Source organism: Neltuma alba, unplaced genomic scaffold, assembly GCF_004799145.2.
Source record: "Neltuma alba isolate B1F8T4 unplaced genomic scaffold, ASM479914v2 tig00011709_pilon, whole genome shotgun sequence".
In the NCBI taxonomy this organism is placed as follows: Eukaryota; Viridiplantae; Streptophyta; class Magnoliopsida; order Fabales; family Fabaceae; genus Neltuma; species Neltuma alba.
This window is the reverse complement of record NW_021636345.1, coordinates 371,082-391,824: the sequence shown is the minus strand read 5'-3', so window position 1 is coordinate 391,824 and position 20,743 is coordinate 371,082. Positions and strand designations below refer to the sequence as shown.

The following is a 20,743-nucleotide window of genomic DNA, read 5'->3' as shown; positions in this document are numbered from 1 at the left end:
AGATCATTCATTTCTAATCATCAATAGAACAATATCACCCTTGGCTGTCCCGGTCACTTACTCGCGCCTACGACGATGATCTCGGTGAACGACGCTCTTCACATAGTCCTTAATGCCTCCAAGCGTCTTCCTCCGGTCACTGTACCTCTGGTTGATGCTTTGGGCAAGGTTTTGGCCGAGGATGTTCGGGCTCCAGACCCTTTGCCTCCTTACCCAGCTTCGGTGAAGGTCAACTTTGTTTTTACCTGATTTTGAACTTGCGGTTTTCCGTTTATTATTTGTCAAATCAACAACTGGGTCCTTGATATGTTTTAGTCTTTGCCTCCAAATATTGCTATAGAGCTTTCTGATTCGATGAATATATGAACTTTAGTTGTCGTTATCTCCTCAAGTGGCAACATTTCTTTTATAATCTGACAAACGTGCATTTGGATGCTTGATATGTTTCGCGTAAAATGTTTAATTTGACTGCTTTTCACCTTTTCTTAATTCACTAATGAGAGAATCGATATGGGTTGTGCGAAAGGTTTCCCCCCCCCCCCCCCTTTAATATGAAATACTTGAAGAGTTTCATCACAGTCAACAATCAAAACTACTGCAGGATGGTTATGCAGTGGTTGCTGCTGATGGGCCGGGGGAATATCCGGTAATTATTGAATCAAGAGCTGGGAACGATGGTGTTGGTGTTACTGTGACTCCTGGCACCGTGGCTTATGTGACAACTGGAGGTTTGTTGGTTCTGATGTGTAATGTGTTACAGTGCATGCCCTGCTCTCTTCCTAAAAGAATATGAAAGGAAAGAAATTTTTTATTCATGGGGAGCATACGATACATGAAACAGTCCCTGGTACACTCATGAGTTATAACACTGTAGTAGCCATTATTTGATTTTACTTTTCTTTTTCCTAGACCAAGAAGTTTTTTCTCCTCTTTGAATTTACTGTCACTGTTCAAGTGGATGTGGAATTTCTTTAAAGTTTTTTGTACGGAATATTTTGGAAAGAGAAGACAGGAAAACGTTTGGGTAATTCGAAGTTGATGGCTGTGTTTGTGGTGTCTTGGAAAAGAACCTATTGTTATGTTTTCTGGTCATTTATAGATTACCGAGGGCTTGGTTAGAAGTTATCTGGATCAGGCTTGGACTGCTTGGTGTTAACTGAATGATTTTATCTTTCTCTGTCTGGGTGAGATCCTTTTGTTTGAGATTCCTTTTCTAACATTTATTCTCTTGAATCAGGTCCAATACCTGATGGTGCTGATGCAGTTGTTCAGGTTGAGGATACTGAAAAAGTTGAGAATGCTTTGGATGAGCCAAAGCGGGTGAGAATATTGGCAAAAACCGCCAAAGGCAATGATATACGGCCAGTGGTATGTTTGTTGATATCCCTTTTTTGTATATGGTCTACTTATCACTTTATGGTTTTACTCTCTGGTCATATTAGAATCCCCCCTCCCCTCTTAGTTTGAGCTGAACATCTCAACATTATTGATTCTATCTTTTGGCTCCATTCATGGTCCTCATAATATTCAAAGCTCTGTCTCCAAGTCCCAACAGTTGAACTTGTAGAGTCGCACATTTCATTATTTCAAGTGAAAATATAAGGTACTAAACATCATATTAACCAACATCATTAAGTTCTTTTACTTTTCCATCTAATGTCTGCAGGAACATAATTTTACGCATAACCAACAACTTCTTGGTTTTTCCTTTAAAATGGTTGTTATTTTAATTAGTTAACATCACAATGCATAATCTCTTGTAAAAAAGACATCTAAATTATTTTTGGATGATAAAATAGTGATTTAGTTATGAGTTGAGAGTTACAGAGGTGGAGAATTTGGCTTCCTTTAATAGAACCTAAAAAAAAAAAAAGAATAACACAAGAAATTAAAAATCTTAATAGAAAAGAAACCCAATCTCCTATCTATTTTTTCCCCATTTTCTATTATCAGTTGTTAACTTTTCATTTATGATTTTTATAAATATGTCTGATATATATTCTTTATTGAGTGGCTGACGTACACTCATGATTGCTATGCGCATGAAAAATTAACTATGATTTCTGAACATATAAAATCATATGGAGCGCGCCACCGAACGCTTAGATCGACTGGCTGTGAGGTCGTTCTAGCTTAACCAAGGTCAGGGGTTCGATCTCGTTTGGGAACGCAGTAGCATAGGTGGTAGGCAAGCCATCCGTTAGGGGATCCTTCACAGGTGCCGCTCCGGATTAGTCTGGGCCCGTTGAAAAGCCTGAAAGATGGCATTGGCCTGGGACACCGGGGGAGTCCAACTCAAAAAAAAAAAAATCATATGGAGCGCATTGAAGGCATAAGTATTAATGCTATATAACCCACCTATTGATTACAATTTTTAAGGTTTTTTTTCCCCAATACTTTCTTTTGTTTTTGTTTTTGTTTTTTTTTTTTATAAAGAGATGTATTAAAAAACCATGTACGGGCCCCTCAATACTTTCTTCATGGAGGAAAAAAAAATCGTTCCTCATGTTGCTCTGGTAGATGATTTATTTTATATTTTGTTAAATTCTTAAGCCTGTCTAATAATATATTGGCAGGGTCTTGATATTCAGAAAGACACCATAGTCTTGGCATCTGGAGAAAGATTAGGTGCTTCAGAGATTGGGCTGCTTGCTACAGTTGGTGTGACAATTGTGAAGGTATCTTAAAACTTCTCTTCAGTTTGATATTAAGAAACTTTTGATTTTCTTTTGATTTTCTTTTGGACAGTTCCTGGATGCTGTGACTAAATAAGCATCTCCTGCATAAATGCATATAGTTTGGTTTCAGTCATTGGCTGGAGATACTTTGAATTGTCCTGTCACATGTTCATGTTCTAATATTATGATCAGATGATGAAATGATGAGTAACAATGGCTTTTTGCAGGTGTATCCTACTCCAACTGTTGCTGTGCTTTCTACAGGAGATGAACTTGTAGAGCCAACTACTGGGAATCTGAGCCGTGGTCAGGTACTTTTGTGGAAGAGAAAGACTTGCATAATATATGATTAATTGGCTAAAGATTTATAATATCTTTCTTAATTTATAATAAATGGACTACTGAGGATGCTAGTAGTTCTCAAGTGTAGGTGACGATGAGGTTCTAAGATAAGTCCTTGTGGCTTTTACACTCGTGCTATATTAAGGGGAAAAAAACACATTTGGCACAAATTTACCAGATAAGATGACTTTCTCGTTATTATTTTTAATGTGTGTTTTTTTATCAATATGTATATGTGAAGAATACTGCTGGATTCAAAGCAAACTACTTTATCTTTAGTATGCTCTTTCTTATTGCAATTCATTTTTTCCCCTTCGTTTGTGCTTATGTGTGCTCGGCCCAACACCATCCTGGATATTGGATAACAGTTGCTGCAATTAATATTTTTAATAAATAATGACTGAACGCAGAACAAGATACTCCTTGTCCAAAACATGTCCTTCTCTGTGTGTAGATGATACCTCTGAACCCAAGGAAAGCTACTCCACATTTAGTATGTAAGGGATTGGTGGCCTTTTAGAGGGATTGGGGATATTTGACATATTACTGAACTCCTCACAAGACGTTTGGTATGCTAGACAATGTTGTTTTAGTTATCCTTGTAAAATTTGTAGCATACAATTGGCATGGAATTTCAAAGCTCATAAAACCACTCCAGGGTGAGTATGTTAAGGGTAAAACCTGTTCTGTAAGTAGTTTGGTTACTAAATTTTGGATGTATATTTCTTCCTCAATGCTATTTTATCAATTGCATCTCTGTACCCTTTTTTCTTCCGTTGACAAATCCCCATGCTTTAGCTATCCATTTGTGGGCTTTTTGTCTGAACTTGTGGCATATTTCAAGAAGTTGCTTGGTGATTTTAGTACTGAATGTAAGCTGATATAGAAGTTGTGCAGATTAGGGACTCTAATCGTGCCATGCTACTGGCAGCGGCGATACAGCTTGAGTGCAAAGTTCTAGACCTTGGTATTGCAAAGGATGATGAAGAAGGTCTGGGAAGGATCTTGGATGATGCTTTTGCTTCTGGAATTAATATTCTTCTAACTTCAGGTGGTGTTTCCATGGGAGACAAAGATTTTATTAAGCCCTTGCTTGAGAAGAGGGGAAAAGTACATTTCAGTAAGGTTGCGTCTTGCTTCTATTTGAGGTTATTAGTAATAGTAATATCATGTAAACTGGGTCATGGATGCAATCCTTATGCAGTAGTTGGCAAGAATATAAGGATTTCTCTCTCTAATGCTCTGTAGCTAAGGGTTTGTAAATATGCCATATTAATTTTAGTGTTTATCACTCTTTCAGGTGTGTATTAAACCAGGGAAACCATTGACATTTGCCGAGATTGTCTTTGGATCAGCCGAAAATAAAATTCTAGCTTTTGGGTTGCCTGGAAATCCTGTCAGCTCTCTAGTGTGTTTCCATCTCTTTGTAGTCCCTGTGATACGCAGCCTTGCAGGATGGACTAACCCTCATCATCTGAGGTCACATAATCCTGCAAAACTTCTGTTGGTTATATATTTGACATTGAGTTAGTGGCCTGTTTCCTTTCTCTTTGATTTATTCTATTTCATTTTTGTACAGTATAAAAGCTCGGCTTCGTCAGCCAATAAAGACAGACCTGGCTCGACCAGAATATCATCGAGCTATTGTTACATGGACTGACAATGATGGGACTGGAAATCCTGGGTAAGTTGCTGGTGATTTTCTTTTCCTCAGTCTGCTACAATCTTCGCATGGATCTTTTCTCTCCATTGTGTGCGTGTTTTGTGGGAAGGGGATTGTGATAGGGTGGGGCAATGACTTACAATTAATACCTATGATTTAAGAAAGATGCATCTGATGAAATTTCCTTGATATGATGACTGCATTAAAAATGCATTAATAAAATGATGAAATGCTTGGTCTGCTCTTGAATTTCAGCTTTGTGGCTGAGAGTACTGGTCATCAGATGAGCAGTCGATTACTGAGTATGAAGTCAGCTAATGCATTTTTGGAGTTGCCAGCAACAGGCAGTATAATTTCGGCTGGGAGCCTCGTATCAGCTATTGTAATTTCTGATCTAAAACCTGTGGCTCTCGGCTGGAATAATATGCCATCAAATTCAAATTTTGCTATACCGGGAAATAAATCACATAAAATGATTGTGGATAGGCCAAGTGATGCTGAATTTAGAGTTGCTGTTCTTACAGTAAGTGACACTGTTGCTACAGGGGCTGGACCTGATAGAAGGTATTGGTCGTCTTGTTTATATTTTATGTGGGTGCACAGTCTGGCACACAGAGTAGGAGATGAGGACTAAAGACTTTTTCATAGCCTTCTTCAACTTGCTTTCTAAAGTAGGCTGAGCAGTTCAAAGACTTTTTCATAGTATCAGCCTGAATCATCAGAAGTTTATAAATTGTCTGCAGTCTGAACGGCTTTGTACATTATCCAACTGAGTGCATTTCCAATGCCGGTGTTTACATTGAGTGCATCTATTGTACTTCATGAACCAAATGGAGGATTTTTCTCTTTTTTCTTTTTTGTGGATATTAAAATAAAGGAGTGATTGATTACTTCAATGGTTTAAGCCTTGCTGCTAGAAAATCTTGGATGATTTCTCCCTCTAGTTTAAATCTTTCTGGCATCAGGATACGCCTTTTTGAATCATTGTTTCAAAGAGGTCACAATGTCGATGCCAAAGTAACGGGCAAACTTGATATTAGTCAATGTCAAAGTGGATGTTGAAAGCACTGAGTGTTTTGCGACAGTCTCAAAGGAAGAACGTCTGAAGTCAAGGAATTCCGTTTATATGTCTGTTGTGCAGTTATTTTGTCATTAGTTAGATGTTTTTCTTTCTCGTGGATCCTCTGGTCTGTATGCATGTCAGTGCAATTCAATAATATTCATGAATTCTTTACAGGCCTTTTCAAGATGTCACTCAATTTTCAGAGGTGACTGGAGAAGACATATAGGTCATAGTGGTGTTTGCAAACTTCAATGTCTACTAACTCCTATTTATTTATACAGTGGCCCCAGGGCAGTTTCTGTCATTAATTCCTCTTCAGAAAGGTTAGGGGGGGCGAGAGTAGTAGAAACAGCTGTGGTCCCAGATGAAGTGGCAAAAATCCAGAACATTCTGAGGCAATGGAGCGATGTTGAAAAAATGGATCTTGTAATCACTCTTGGTATTGTTCTACATCATTAATCAATGAATCAGTTTCTTTAATGAATGTAAAAGACTCCTAATTTTGTTGAGCTGACTTCCTTATTTTTCTTCTACCTTTAATATTTTCTTTCCAATCAAGGTGGAACGGGTTTTACCATGCGAGATGTAACACCAGAAGCTACAAAACCGTTGATTGAAAAAGAAACACCTGGTCTTTTGCATGTAATGATGCAAGAGAGTTTAAAGGTACAACTATGGATATGTTGATTAGAGATTTGATTATATTTGTTTCTTGTTATATCTGATTTTCTTACCTTGTTACTAGTGCGGTCCTAAGTGTTTTATAGAATTTGAGCATCTGGGCTGGAATTTCAACATTGGTATGCTAGATTCCTTGGCAACTTAGATGCCTATGTTTGGTATGTAAATGGTGTAATACCAGTCAACACTTATAGACCTGCCAGCAGAAATTTACATGACTAGAGCTGCTCTATATGTCACTAAAACCAACTGGAGCCTTTAAGGTTTCCTAGGTGCTTATTTCATGGAAGGAGAAAAAAGCTTTCCATTTGGCATACTATAGTTGAGAGGGAGACATTCAAACTCTCATCAAACAAAAATATTATAGAAAATCCGCCAGTCTAATCAGTGACATTTTAAAGATTTGCTTTATTAATCCAGTATGCTGAACAGGACCCACATTGAGCCAAACTCATATGAGAAGGGCTGATTTGTTGCCATCACCAAATATGCTTAAGTGATGAATAACCATTCGCACTGTATAAACAGTTGCTGGGGGCACTCAGTTTCAGTTCCATTTACACTAATCTGTAACTTTAATTTTATAGCTATAGCAGCTTTAGGCTCATCAGTCAAGGCTCTCAAGCATCAGTAAAATCACAAATCGCTTCAAAAGAAGTTGATTATTCTTTATTCGTCATTTATGATTGATCTATTTTGATCTCGAATCTATTGAACCGTCTCACTTTGGCCACTAGTCTCATAGCTCAAATGCCAGGAAACAGAAGGCCTCTCGTTAATTTGACCTGTGGAAATGAGAGGAATCTATAATTTAAATTCTGACTTTTAAACCTGTTAATAATCTATACAGGGTTTACTCTAACCTTGTCAATTTTGATATACAATGAAAAGCTAGTTACTGAATGATAATAAAGTATTAGAGCCTAGTAATATACCTGGTTTCTAATGCATTTCTTTTCTGTTATCACTCTGAATTGCTGTCTCTCTTTTTCATTTCGGTTCTATTTCAGAGAAGAAGTTTAAGACATGCTTTTGTATATTGACTCTTTGTATTCTTGGGCCCACTTCTCAGCTGTCAAAGCTTTTGGATTAATATCCAGTTATTTGCCTATTCGCTATTTGGTTTATGTCACTTGAATTGTTGCAGTAAGTTGTTAAGTATCCTTTTTCATTGGTTTCTTTATTTGTAAAATAGGTGACCCCATTTGCAATGCTATCACGCTCTGCAGCTGGAATCAGAGGCTCGACATTGGTAAGAAAAAGAAGAAAATTATATTGTACGTTTTTTATCAAGGATAAGTGTATAGAAGAAAATAATATTGAAACTCATGCTGTTGTGACCAAAGTTCCCTTCTCAATTTGACGGTTTTGCTTCAGTGCTTCACGAATGTTGCTATTTACGTGTCATCTTTACAATGTTTTCACTGAATGACCTAATATTTCATGGCACTTTCATACTGAACTTTATAAATGTCAGCCAAACATCTGGTCCTTCTTGCCCATGCGCAAACATCGTTGCTTTTATTAACATGCTATATTAGCTTGTATAATGTCATGAATTACAATCTCCAGTTATTTAGTTCTTGCGTATACATGTTTTATTCTCCCAAGTTCGTCCTCATTTCTTTTATGTTGCATCTAGTTAGGCAATGGTATTATAGTAGTGAAGCTGAAATAGTAACGTATGTTGATGCAAGCATGATTGTTCTGTCTTAAGGAGTGGGTATACACAGGCTAAATTATGGTCCTTAATCTGTTGCTCAGATCATTAACATGCCGGGAAATCCAAATGCTGTTGCTGAGTGTATGGAAGCTTTATTGCCGGCACTTAAGCATGCTTTAAAGCAGCTCAGGGGAGACAAGAGAGAGAAAAATCCTCGTCATGTTCCACATGCTGATGCTGCTCCTACAGATACTTGGGAACGGAGCTATAAGTTGGCCAGTGAGGGAGGCTCTGAATCATCGTGTTCCTGTTGTAAATAAAGTAAAATATGTACTGTATCATCTGCTCCTCTCCCTTTCATTGTTTCCCTGTATTCGTTTTTCCTTATGGGGTTGGGGGTGAACCTGGTTTAAATCTCTTGTAACGTGTCAAACCCCAATAATGGAGCCATCTTCTTTCGCTAGCTGCTGCTGCTTTAGCTGTCTTTTCTTGTTATTTTTTGGGCCTTCCCTCGTGTACACTTGACTTGGGGGCTGTGGGCGCAGGGGGCTGGTATGGCTGCGGTAAATTTCGACTGTAGGCAATTCTCATTTGGAAGTCCCAACACAAGGATTTAGAGGATCCGTGAAAGATTTTGAAGATGTCATGTTTCTGTTAGCTGTTTCATCTATACTACTGCAACATGTTTTGCCTCAAAACTTGGCGCAACAAAAGCTTACCACCCTTCAAACTCATGATAAGAATTTAAACTCTGATTGCAAACTCGAATAGTAAACTTTTCAGAATTTATTTTTACTAATAATAAATTGACATTAAAATATATAATTAAATAATTAAAATGACAACAACTTTATTTAAATATATTTCAAATTTAAATAATTAAAATTAAATTTATCAGCATTCTTAATTTATCATATTCAACAAATTTTTATGAATTTTATATATAAAGTCACTAAATATAATCAATTTAAAAAATTTAGCATGAGTTTAAGAATAAGTTGATATGATTTAATAAACTAAAAATATAAAAATGATAAACTTGATAAATATACTCGTAAGTTTAATCAAGTTTATAGATAGCATGAGTTTAAGAATGAGTTAACATGTTTTTGCAACTTGAAAACATAAAAACATTAAACTCGGAGAGTCAAGCTGTAAGTTTAAACTCGGAGAGTCAAGCTGCAAGTTTGATAAAAACATAAAAAGACTACTGTCTCTTAACTCAAGGGGTGTTTGGCAACCTCCAAATTATGGTTTCAGAAGCACTTTTCCGCAAAACGAGACAAACTCCTCCACATATTTACTTTGTACCATAAAAGCACTTCTAAAACCATGGTTTGGTTTCTATCCAAACACTAGCTAAATTTGAGTCTTTGTTGTAATCAGGTTATTAACTAGTCTTGTGATAACAGAAACTTGCATACTTTTCAAAGTTTTGGCTTGTCATTAGATGTTGGCTTGCTTGACATTTAGCATTTAAGCAGACCTGTGTTTTGTAAACCCAGTTATGTTTGAGTGCTTATTTATGATTAATGATATAATAATTCTATATAGTAGATCTTGAATTTTCCAACTAAATGGGTATAAGGGGAAAATTAAGTACTTTTACAATTTAACATGTTTTTAGTCACATTAAGAGACTTACATTTATTGTTTAAAAAAAGAGAAACTTACATTCGAGTACGACTGAGTTAAGAGACAGTAGTCTTTTTATTTAAGAAAACAACTATTATAACTTAGAAAGATATCAAAATAAGCCGGTCAGCTCGGGTGGGTCAGATGGAGCTGAAAAGCCATGTCTATGGCCATGGTGAAGCAGGAGGCAGAGAGTGTTTGAGGAATGAAGTGAAGAGGGTGAGGGCCCTTGCTGGTTGCCAACTAGGAACAGCGTGGCCAGCTCCTCTCACTGTCACAAATGTTACTCCTTTGTATTGCTCCACATATCCTCCTACCTGTAAATCAATCGTAACAAAAGGTTCATGAACCTGTTAGAAATAATGCTCAAATTCGATTCAGTGGGGCTAAGGGACTGGAAAAGAGAATAGCAGAGGGTTAAGGTGACAAAAATGGTTTATCAGAATACCTCATTTCCCGAGTACCAAGGTCGCCATGGAACCTCAACCGAAAGGTTAAGACGGTTGATTGAGTACCTTGTAGATGTGACTGGTACAACACAATCTGTGTCCCCACTGCTCAAATAAACACAAATCATATAGGATTGGCAAAAACTTTTTCATAACATATTTTTGTGAAGCTGGATCTTCAGCAGTTTCTCCTGGTTATTGAGATCTGAACAAGATTAACACTTGTAATGAAAATGGAAGTTACCTGTAGAGCCAAACTCTGATGCCACTTGTGATGAGATACTTGATGATGGGTAGGATCGTACTAGGTTGGTCTTTCCAGTGATATGCCCTGCACATAGGTGCATATGATATATTAATACATGCATGCTTGCTCATTTAACTCAAGAAACAGAGTTTTTCTTTTCCTATTTCCTTCTAAATAAAAAATCAATCATATCGCTCCTCCGCTCCTTTTTTAAGTTACAACTTTTTAAATAAATCTGGTTCTTCCTATAAGTTTTACTTTGCAGATGTCTAAAATTTTAATACTTTTTTTTTTTACCATTTTTATCCTAATTGATTATAGGGATAAGATCTAATTTTGCCTCAGAACTATTCACTCAAGAGCTATGGGTAATCAGAAGTTTTCTTTTTAAAAACAATGCCGTCCTAAAAGTATAGAAAATGTAACAATACTGCTCCCACCATTTGAAGTGTTTATTTTGACTGTTAAAATTTACTGAGATCTTAATGCCACCTCACTATTATGTTCCACCTAATTCCTCCTGTTCTTCCCTCTCTTATGATGAAACACCACGGATTGTCTCTTACTCTTGGGTCCCATTTGATACGAAGCATTGAAAACGAGGGATTGGGATTGGGATTGGAATTAAAAAAAATCATTAAAATAGTACTTAGCATGAGTAATTTTTTGTTATATGGGATTAGGCAAACTCATAAAAGTGGGATTGGGGAATACCACTTTTTCCCATGGTATTCTCTAATCCCACATACATGGCTTTGACTAATCCCATATAATAAATAATCTCTTATACTAAATATTCTCTTAATAAATTTTCTCAGTTGTAATCTCAATCCCAATCTCTTATTTTCAATGCTTCCTATCAAACGCAACCTTGATTCTTTTCGTATTTCCCTCCTCAGGCTAAGCTATCAATCTCTCTCGCCCCTCCTCCACTGGCTCCCCCTCCCCGCCAGCAAGCTCGGCTTCTTCTTTGAAACCAACGAGGTGACGCCACATGAAAGGGAAGACGTGGATGATGATGAGCAGTTTTGTTTAAGACGTGTTTGACACTTGGGTTGCTCAGCAACTAGCCTATGTTGAGAGTATAACACATTGTCCCCGCAACTATTAATCCTAAAAATAGATTTGAAATGGAAAGCATGGAAGTGGAAGGCAGAAATTGTGGTGGGAGGTGGGAGATGTAATGGGTGCTTTTTTTTTTTTTTAAACAATAAATTTGAAATAGATCAGCCATCCCCTGCATATAAAATCAATCTGACATCTTTTCCTTGTTCATCAGATCTAGCTATTCACCAAGCTGATTATTTCGCATATTTCGTCCTTTGAGTCTTGGCAGGAGAAGAACTACAAGCATGTTATCATTAGTAGCTAATCTAATGCCCATGGCTCTTTGAAAACCAGTCTCATAAAACGTTCTGAGATTACTATCTGATGACGTTAAAGTTTTGAATTTTTTATAATTCCGCCCTTATTTCTCTGTCATGAACCTTTGAAAGTATCAACAATGGCAAAAACATGGAGTTTCAGGATGTTTTGAGTTTCATGGTCCACGGATCTATACAGGAAAAACGGGTTTCTTACAAAGTAATAGAAGCAAGGAAATTTAATGCCTTCACTCGCGGCTGAAAATGGAAGATCCTCTGGTATCCATCGTCGGCCATTCCTTCTAAACAATCAAAAGTGAGAAGGGTGAGAGAGATTGGTGGGTAAGCCTGAGAAGGGAAGCATGGTGTGAGTGTGAGGAGAATATGAGAGAGAATCGACGGCGGTTCATCAGAAAGAGAGAGAGAGAGGAAAGGAATGGGCTAGGTGGAACATAGTAGTGGTGAGGTGGCAGTGCCACCTAAGATGCTAGTCAAACTTAACGGTCAAAATAAATACTTCAACGGTGGGAGCAACATTGCTACACTTTGTACGTTTCTGCAGCAATATTGTTTCTAAAAAAAACTTTCAGATATCTACAGCTCCCGAACGAGTACCTTCAGAGTAAAATTGGACTTTATCCCTTAATTATATGTCTCTATATTACTTATAACAATTTCCTACCCATCCTCTCTCTCATCACCCTGTCCAAATGAGGGCATATTTGAGAAAAATATATTTGTTTTTATACATTTATTGCTTTTAACTTATAAAATAACTTGAGGGAGCATTATACCTGCAATGACTCCAGTTTGTAGGAAGTGCATGGAGGGCTAGTTGGACCTCTGGGTTATTCATATAGGCATTCACGGAGTAATTAGAGCACGGATCATAATTGTCCACCTGGAAATGTCAATAAAATAATTGAAAAGATATTGCTAATAACAAGTTGAATGAATATATGCAGGAAGACTTACAGAACCAGGTGGACCATTTCTGAGTGAAGTGTCATGGCAGAGTGGAGCATAAATGTTGTACGAATCTATATTCCCTTTCTCCTTAAAAGCCTTTTTTGTTGCATTGAAACATACGTTTGAAACATTACCAGAAGCAAAGTCACAGTTCATATCAATAATTGCATGGGTTTCATCTGAGATTACAGCATGAGTCCATAAGTAATCGAATCTTCCCTTTGCATTTGTTTCATCATCAACCCAAGCATTCCCTAGCTGAGATTTCATCACAAATATAGCAAGTTAGATGAAACTTGATGGTAATTAAGTGTGTCATAACAGATGGTTTGTCGTTAAAAGGATGAACATACGGCAATGGCTTTGAGGTTAATAATGGTTCGTCCCTGGATTCTATTTTGGACCAAAATGGCGTAAGCAAGTTGGGGCACATAATGACCAGCATATCTCTCTCCAGTGATGAAGAAATCTCTGGATTTGTACTGTGGAAACCTCTCAAGCCAATTGATGAGGAAGACATACGTGCATCATTCGCTGTAAACTTGTCGCCTGCTCGATCATAGTCTGAAGAAGTGTTTGAGTAAGAAAAGCCTACTCCAGCTGGTGATTCCAAGAACAACACGTTTGCCACTGCATATATTCATCAACACCAGATCATATTCAAGTCTTGAAAATAAGCCCATTAACATAAATACTCCAAAAACAAACAATTAAGTCATATCTCACCATTGTTCCAAGCATGTTTGTTGAGGAACAAATTTTTTCCGTTAGAGTTGACTCTGAAGGGCCCCAATTCCTGAAAGGCCCCGTAGCCTAATGAAGAACATCCAGGACCTGTGAATTGCACCCATTCACGTGGTACAGTGTTAGATCACATGCCGTATGCTAATATTGTTTGGGAAATAATGAGCTTTGGTTTAGCAAAATCTATGCCAGGCCATGCGGGAATTCTTCTTACCTCCATTGAGCCACAACACTAGTGGTTTAGTTGAAGAATCATAGGGAGACTCTACGAAGTAATAGAAAAGGGCTCTTCCAGCTTGTGGATCAACTGTAACATAACCAGAGTACTGATCAAAATTGACCCCATAAGGCTGTCCAGGCAATGCATTAATTTTATCATCAGCCTGCCTTTGACCCTCTTGTGGTGAAACATAATGTTGCTATTTGGAAACATCCTCCTCTTCCCAAGAACTTATCACAAGTGTGTTCTTTGATCTCTTGGATAGAGTCAGCTCTTCAAGATTGTTTTCTTGATTGGCTTTGCTTGTAAAACAAAGCAAAGCAAAAAGGGTCACACAAGCATAAATAACAACTATGATCTTCATCTTGTGATCTCTCTCTTCACATTGCTTTGCTTCTTCAAGCCTCAACTGGTTTATATAGGGCGGGAAATTGCATTTCGACATCAACTATGTGATTTTTAAAATGTAAACAAACAACTCAATCCTTTGAATTCTGGATCATGATAAAAAAAAAAAGATTAAGGTGTAATTTTAATCCTGATATTATTTTTCATATGTAATTTTGTCCTTGATCTTTTTAGTAGTACAATTTTGACCTGATTTTTTTTTTGGGTGCAATTTTGACTCTGAGGTAAAATTACACCCGAAGATCAGAAGTAAAATTGCACCTAAACAAAAAAGATCAATAGCAAAATTATATCTAAAAAATAAGATCAAGGGTAAAATTGCACTACTGAAAGGTTAAGGACAAAATTACACATGAGAAATAAAATCAAAGTCAAAATTGCACCTTAATCCCAAAAAAAAAAATCAAATCTTACCAAAAATTGGTTCCATGAGGCCCACTCTTGACTTTTTAATACCTGCTGAAAGTTTATGTGAAAATTGCTAGAGTGAGAGATCATAGGCTTCTGTAATTATTGCACAAATTTGCAATTGAATTTAACTAAAAACGTAATTTCCTTTAAATGTAATATTGTAATGCTAGCCTTTTTCCCTCTGGTTTTATATTCTTGGAGGGCTTTGAAAAAACAATTAACACCTTACAATACCAATGATCATTCATTGACCAGCCGGCTGATTAATCTTTATACGGTTCATCAGTACGGAAGTAAATTATATAAATCAGAACTTCGTAAATTCCAAAATAATATTGTTTTGGACTGACCCTGCATGCTTCTTGTATCTAATTAAGGTCCCTCTAATATCTCTTTATCATTAAATCTAGCATTGTTGAGCACTAAAAGTTTACAGTGAGACTGATAATTAAGGATGCAAATATGTGATTGGCCAATTATCTCTTAAAAATTTGATTAGGTTAATTAATTAATTGGAACGAGGTCATCTCTTTTGTGAATTTCTTAATTTTGAAGACAGAGAGATTCCGGCCAAAACACACACTTTCTCTCTCACACAATTACAGCAGCTTACTTTTAATTTGATGAGCAAGGAGATCTCATAATGAATAACCTATTTAACCAATTAGCTGCTGATGATAACATTGCACAATTAACAAGACAAATTTGCTTGTTATGCATTGTCACACTGTATATATGAGACACTGGCTTATTTTTTGCTTGTAAGGAAAAAAATAATTAAGGTCAATTTCAGACCAAGAGCCTTTCACTTCTGTGCATTTCAATGCTGTTTAATTTTGTCCTTTATATGTATTTTATGTTTGGTTTTACAAATTAATTAGAGCAGTGAATGAAAAAAGAAAACCTTTATTATTTTGTCTTGTATTATACATAACAATTTTCACAAATGAAGTTTTTCTATTTCAAAATTCTTAACCAAATATATAAGGTCACGGACGTATCAATTCAGCGATATACGTACATATAAAACTGGGACAATACTTAAACACTATTTATGAATTTATTTATATAGTAAGTTGGGCAACACAAAGAAGCATGAGGAGGATGGCTATTATGGGGATGGAGAAGAAGGAGGGAGAGAGTGGTCAAGGAAAGAAGTGAAGAGGGTGAGAGCCCTTTCAGGCTGCCAACTTGGAACTTCATGCCCTGATCCTCTCACTGTCACCAGGCTCACTCCCTCGTATTCTTCCACATATCCTCCCACCTCATTTCCACAATACCATGGACGCCATGGAACCTGCACACCAAGGTTAAGCTTCTTCATGGAGTACCTTGATGATGTCACTGGCGTATTCCCATCTGTGTCCCCACTGTTAATTGTACATCCCAACCAACATAAAATCATCAGTATCATTCATCAGGATCACTCTTTTCTCGAGTGAATAAACCGAAAAAAATATATATGGACTTGCCTGTAAATCCAGAATCTAATGCCACTTGCAATGAGATTCTTTATTATAGGTAGGCTGCTACTTGGGCTGTCTGTCCAGTTATAATATCTGCTAATCAAATTGGTAAGTGAATAATTAATACCTACTTCTTGATTTTTCCACAGAGAGAGAGAGAGAGAGTTCTAACTCATCATTATGCTGAGTTGTAAGAAATTAATATTCATTCATCATAATACCTGCAATGAGTCCAATTTGTGGGGAGTGCATGGAGAGCTCGCTGGACCTCTGGCTTATTCAAGTAGACTTTCACGTAAGTCTCAGAACATGGATCATAATTATATACCTGAAATCAGGCAAGATTCTGTTAGATTGAATTAAAAAGATATATGTGAATACACGCAGGTAATGAATAATAATGCAGGAAGACTTACAGAACCAGGTAGGTCATTTCTGAGTGAAGGGTTCTGACAGATTGGAGCATAAATGTTGTACGGATTTATATTGCCTCTTTCCTGGTATACTTTATCTGTGGAGCTCCGACACTCGTCTGAAAAAGTTTCAGAGGCAAAGTCACAGTACTCATGAATAGCTTCGTGGGTTTCATCAGAGATCAAAGCATGCGTCCAAAAGTAATCATACTTTCCCTTTTCACTTGTTTCATCATCAACCCAGCTCCATGGATTCCCTATCTGAAAACAATACAATTTTTCATGCATTATTAATTAACAGATATATATATATAACCTCAAGATGATTAATAGTTGCAACAAATTAATAACAAGGCTTTAGTTAGTTGTCGTTCGTACAGCAATGCCTTTGAGGTTGATAATGGTTCTGGGCTTTTGTTTATTGCGAACCAAAATGGTGTGAGCAAGCTGAGGCACGTAGTGGCCAGCATAGCTCTCTCCAGTGATGAAGAAATCTCTGGATTTGTACTGTGGAAACCTCTCAAGCCAGTTGATGAGGAAGACATATGAATCTTTTGCTGTAATCTTATCGCCTGCTCCATTATAATCAGATGAAGTGTTTGAGTAGGAAAATCCTACTCCAGCTGGTGATTCCAAGAACAACACGTTTGCCACTGCATATTCATCAACACCACAATATACTCCTAAATTATAACAAGCATTATATTAAGTACGCGTGCTACATGTTATAGGTCTTACCTTTGTTCCAAGCATATTTATTGAAAAACAGTGTTTTTCCGTTAGAGTTGACTCTGAAGGGTCCCAATTCCTGCATGGCACCATAGCCAAGTGAGGAGCAACCTGGTCCTGCCAATTTCAACCATTCAAATATGCATTTTCATAATTGATTGATGAATCGATGTATACAAGGAATTTTAGTTTAATTTATTGAAAGCTTTTTTTTTTTGGTTTGGAACTAATGATTCGAATAACATCAAGATTTGATCAAACCATAAATCAAATGAACAGACATGAATTCTGAATTAATTGATATCGGATGAGGATAATCATCAAGCACATGTGTATGCAAAACGAAAATAAGAAGATGTCACAAGATCTTTGAAACTCTTATATATAGGTCAAATACCATTAGCTTTCATTGGTTAATGCATAACTTTCTTTTAATAAAAAGTCATCATTATCATTGGAGGACTATCTACTTAAAGAGTTTCAGAGTTATTAATGTAAAACAATAGTATGGAACAAATCAAATGAATGGCGTAAACGAAGCTCTTGAAATGGCAACTCAAAATTTAGTGTAAGAAAGTAAGATAACGTACCTCCATTGAGCCACAATACTAATGGTTTAGTTGAAGGATTGTATGGAGACTCCACAAAGTAATAGAAAAGAGCTCTTTCAGCCTTTGGATCAACAGTGACATAACCTGAGTACTGATCAAAACTCACCCCATAAGGCTGTCCAGGCAATGCCCTAATCTTATCAGCTTTCCTTAATCCCTCTTGTTCTGCTAAAACATGATATTTCTCTTTGGACACTACTTCATCTTCCTCATCCCCCCAAGAATTTTTCAGGCTAACTTTATTCTTTGATCCCTTTGATTTAATCAATTCTTGAAGTCTTTCTGCTTGCTGATTCGCTTCGCTTGTGACGCAAATTAGCAAAGCAAAAAGACTCACACTAGCATAAATAGCAAATATCTTCATCTTCTCTCTCTCCCCGACTTGCTACTTCTCAGTATCTCAACAAGCACGTTGCATATATATAATACGTTTACACATACACACACTCACACCATAGATGTATGCAAAATTGCATTTTAATTTGTTCCTCCATCAGCTATATATAAGGTCTAGTTACAAGACTGGTATATGAACTTTCCTGGAACGCAAGCGAAACAACCCTCCCAACTTCAGATTAAAATGAAAACATTATATCTATTATCTACTACCTTCGGTCCTTAATATAAGACCCTGTTTGACTTTTATTTTAATTCTAAATATAAGACCCCAATCCACTTTGTCTCTCAATTTATATATTTTTTTTCCAAAATAGACATTCTAACAATGATAGTTCTAGTCAATACCCTTGATTAGCAAGGATATTTTAGGAAAGACAACACTTATTTAGGACAAATAACTAACTCAACTTACTTCCTTAATCTCCTCAAATTAGTCAATTGGCTCTTATAATTAGGACCGGAGGTAGTATTATATATAGAAGCAGCCTACAAATTAAAGTACTCCTCCAAACAATTCTGCGAAGCAGGTAGAATGGAACGTAACTGACACGATTGCGTTTACTCAGTTAATTAATTTGTTGTTGGGACTAACACGTTTTCCCATTGCACTTATCATTTTTCAGTGCATTACATCGAGTTTTCGCTAGTGATTGAATAATATTTTTTCCCTAATGTTGTGATATTCTCGATTACCGTGGTTTCCTCTTTTTTTTGAGTGAAAGGCCGTCGTGTCATTTTTAGTTAGAGAGGTTTGAATAGGAAGATCCTATGAGCATCATTCAACCACCAACTTGAACTCAAATGAATTTTGTTGGGGGTCAAGATATGGGATTTTTTTCCCCCCTTTTGGGGGTGGGGGTGTTAAAAGCTATGGTTTCATTAATTTGATGTTAATTATATTTGTGATTAACTTGATTCAATAATTCATTTAATTAAGGGTGACTTTCATGCCTAGAATAGTATCCTTCGCCTTTAAGCGTTTCAAATTATAGCTGTTTTTAAAATGTAAACAGAAACAACTCTAGGAACTTTGGACTAAATTAAAAACATTGAATCTCATTTAAAGGTTAACTGCAAGAATGGTGAGATTTTGATAAAGCGAGAAAGTACGTAGAAGTTATGTTGGTTCGTAAAATGTACTGTGTACATGTATTTATAAATAGGTAGTGGCAGTCTTTATATTCATCCAATGAAATGAACAACTTAAATGACGGTTCACCAATGTGGAAAAGAATGAAATGCACTCTCATATGATCATATAATTTATTTCCAATGTCCAAACTTTACTGAGTTTACGGGGTAATCAAGAAATATCATAGAAGCTTCATTGTACCTTGTGAAAATATCATTATCAATTCATAGTGGGGGGATGTGTATTATATAATGAAATCTACTTAATTAATCATGAAGCGACCGATCCGATCATAAAATCTTGATGCTACATAATTTATGCTTAATTTCTAACAATTGCCAGCTAATTAATTTCAATTGGAATCGGATCCTGTTCTTATAACAGTGCAAATTAAGGAATACTGATGTGTTTTTTTCAGGGTTTGTTTATGCTTGGGAGGCTTGTGTTTGAAATTATCCTAACAATGCTACTGGTTGGTTTTTAGTTATTATGCTTCACCGCTACGATAATTGGAAGTAATTTGAATGGCTCATATTCTCCCTTGGCTTGTTACCACCTTCATATATAAGTCAGCTTCGTGATTAACTTTCAAATTAAAGAATTTACCATTAAAACAGATCATAGATGGGTTGATGAGTCTTCATGTTTCTATTCTAATTTAATTGATTGGCCAGTGAGCTTTTAATTACTATAATAAATAGGAGAAGAGCATGTATAACATGTGTGATTGGAGACTAGGTTACCAGAAGTCTATTCATAGAATTTATAACTCAAGAAACTTGCGTGAAATGTTTGATTGTTCCTTCATTTATTTAATTTTTTATTACTGGAATCTAATGGAGAATCTAAACTATGGAGTTTTATTACAAAACATACTCTCAAAAATATTATTTCATGTAAGAATTCAATCTATTTTATCTCATAAATTTATGACCTTTTTTTTTTTAATAAAGTCTCCCCATTGATTACACATATTAAGAATGTTTTCTATAAAGGAATAATTTCTAATGCAAACTATTAAAAGGGCACTTAGAAAAAAAACTCAACACACAACTTTTTTTTTTTTTTACAAAAACTAACTTAAAAATTTTTTTACCCGTATAAATTAATGATAAATACCAGAGAGATAGTACTTTAGAATATCTCATTTCCGGGCTTCATTATTACACTAATCATTTAAAGGCTGTTCTTATATTTTATATTCTATTTTCTACTATATTTTTATGTTTGTATTATATGGTAGGTTTACAAGCCTAGAATCGGTCCTTCGCCTTTAATTAAACATATCAGTCTATTATTGTTGAAATGTAAACAAACAACCCTATGAACTTTGGACTAAAATAAAAACAAAGCCAACCTAAAGGTTAAATGAGGAGGTTAGCTGGTGAGATTTTGATACTATGCATGCATATAGAATTTTATCTTCAAATAGTCAGTTGTGTTGTTGGCTCATCAT

The 20,743-nt window shown here is 36.1% G+C and overlaps 1 protein-coding gene and 1 pseudogene across 1 annotated transcript; one reads left to right on the top strand and one right to left on the bottom strand.

Annotated features, from left to right (window-relative positions):
- On the top strand, positions 1-8,553 carry LOC114717156 (molybdopterin biosynthesis protein CNX1). Its single transcript, XM_028902249.1, has 13 exons — positions 1-228; positions 602-728; positions 1,238-1,368; positions 2,577-2,678; positions 2,906-2,989; positions 3,918-4,145; positions 4,321-4,499; positions 4,600-4,704; positions 4,939-5,247; positions 6,028-6,185; positions 6,306-6,412; positions 7,623-7,679; positions 8,192-8,553. The coding sequence occupies exons 1-13, from the start codon at positions 76-78 to the stop codon at positions 8,408-8,410; spliced, it is 1,959 nt and encodes a 652-aa protein (XP_028758082.1). The 5' UTR covers positions 1-75; the 3' UTR covers positions 8,411-8,553.
- Positions 8,554-9,889: 1,336 nt separating this feature from the next.
- Positions 9,890-18,120, bottom strand: LOC114717147 (serine carboxypeptidase II-3-like; annotated as a pseudogene).
- Between the last annotated feature and the right edge of the window lie 2,623 nt (positions 18,121-20,743).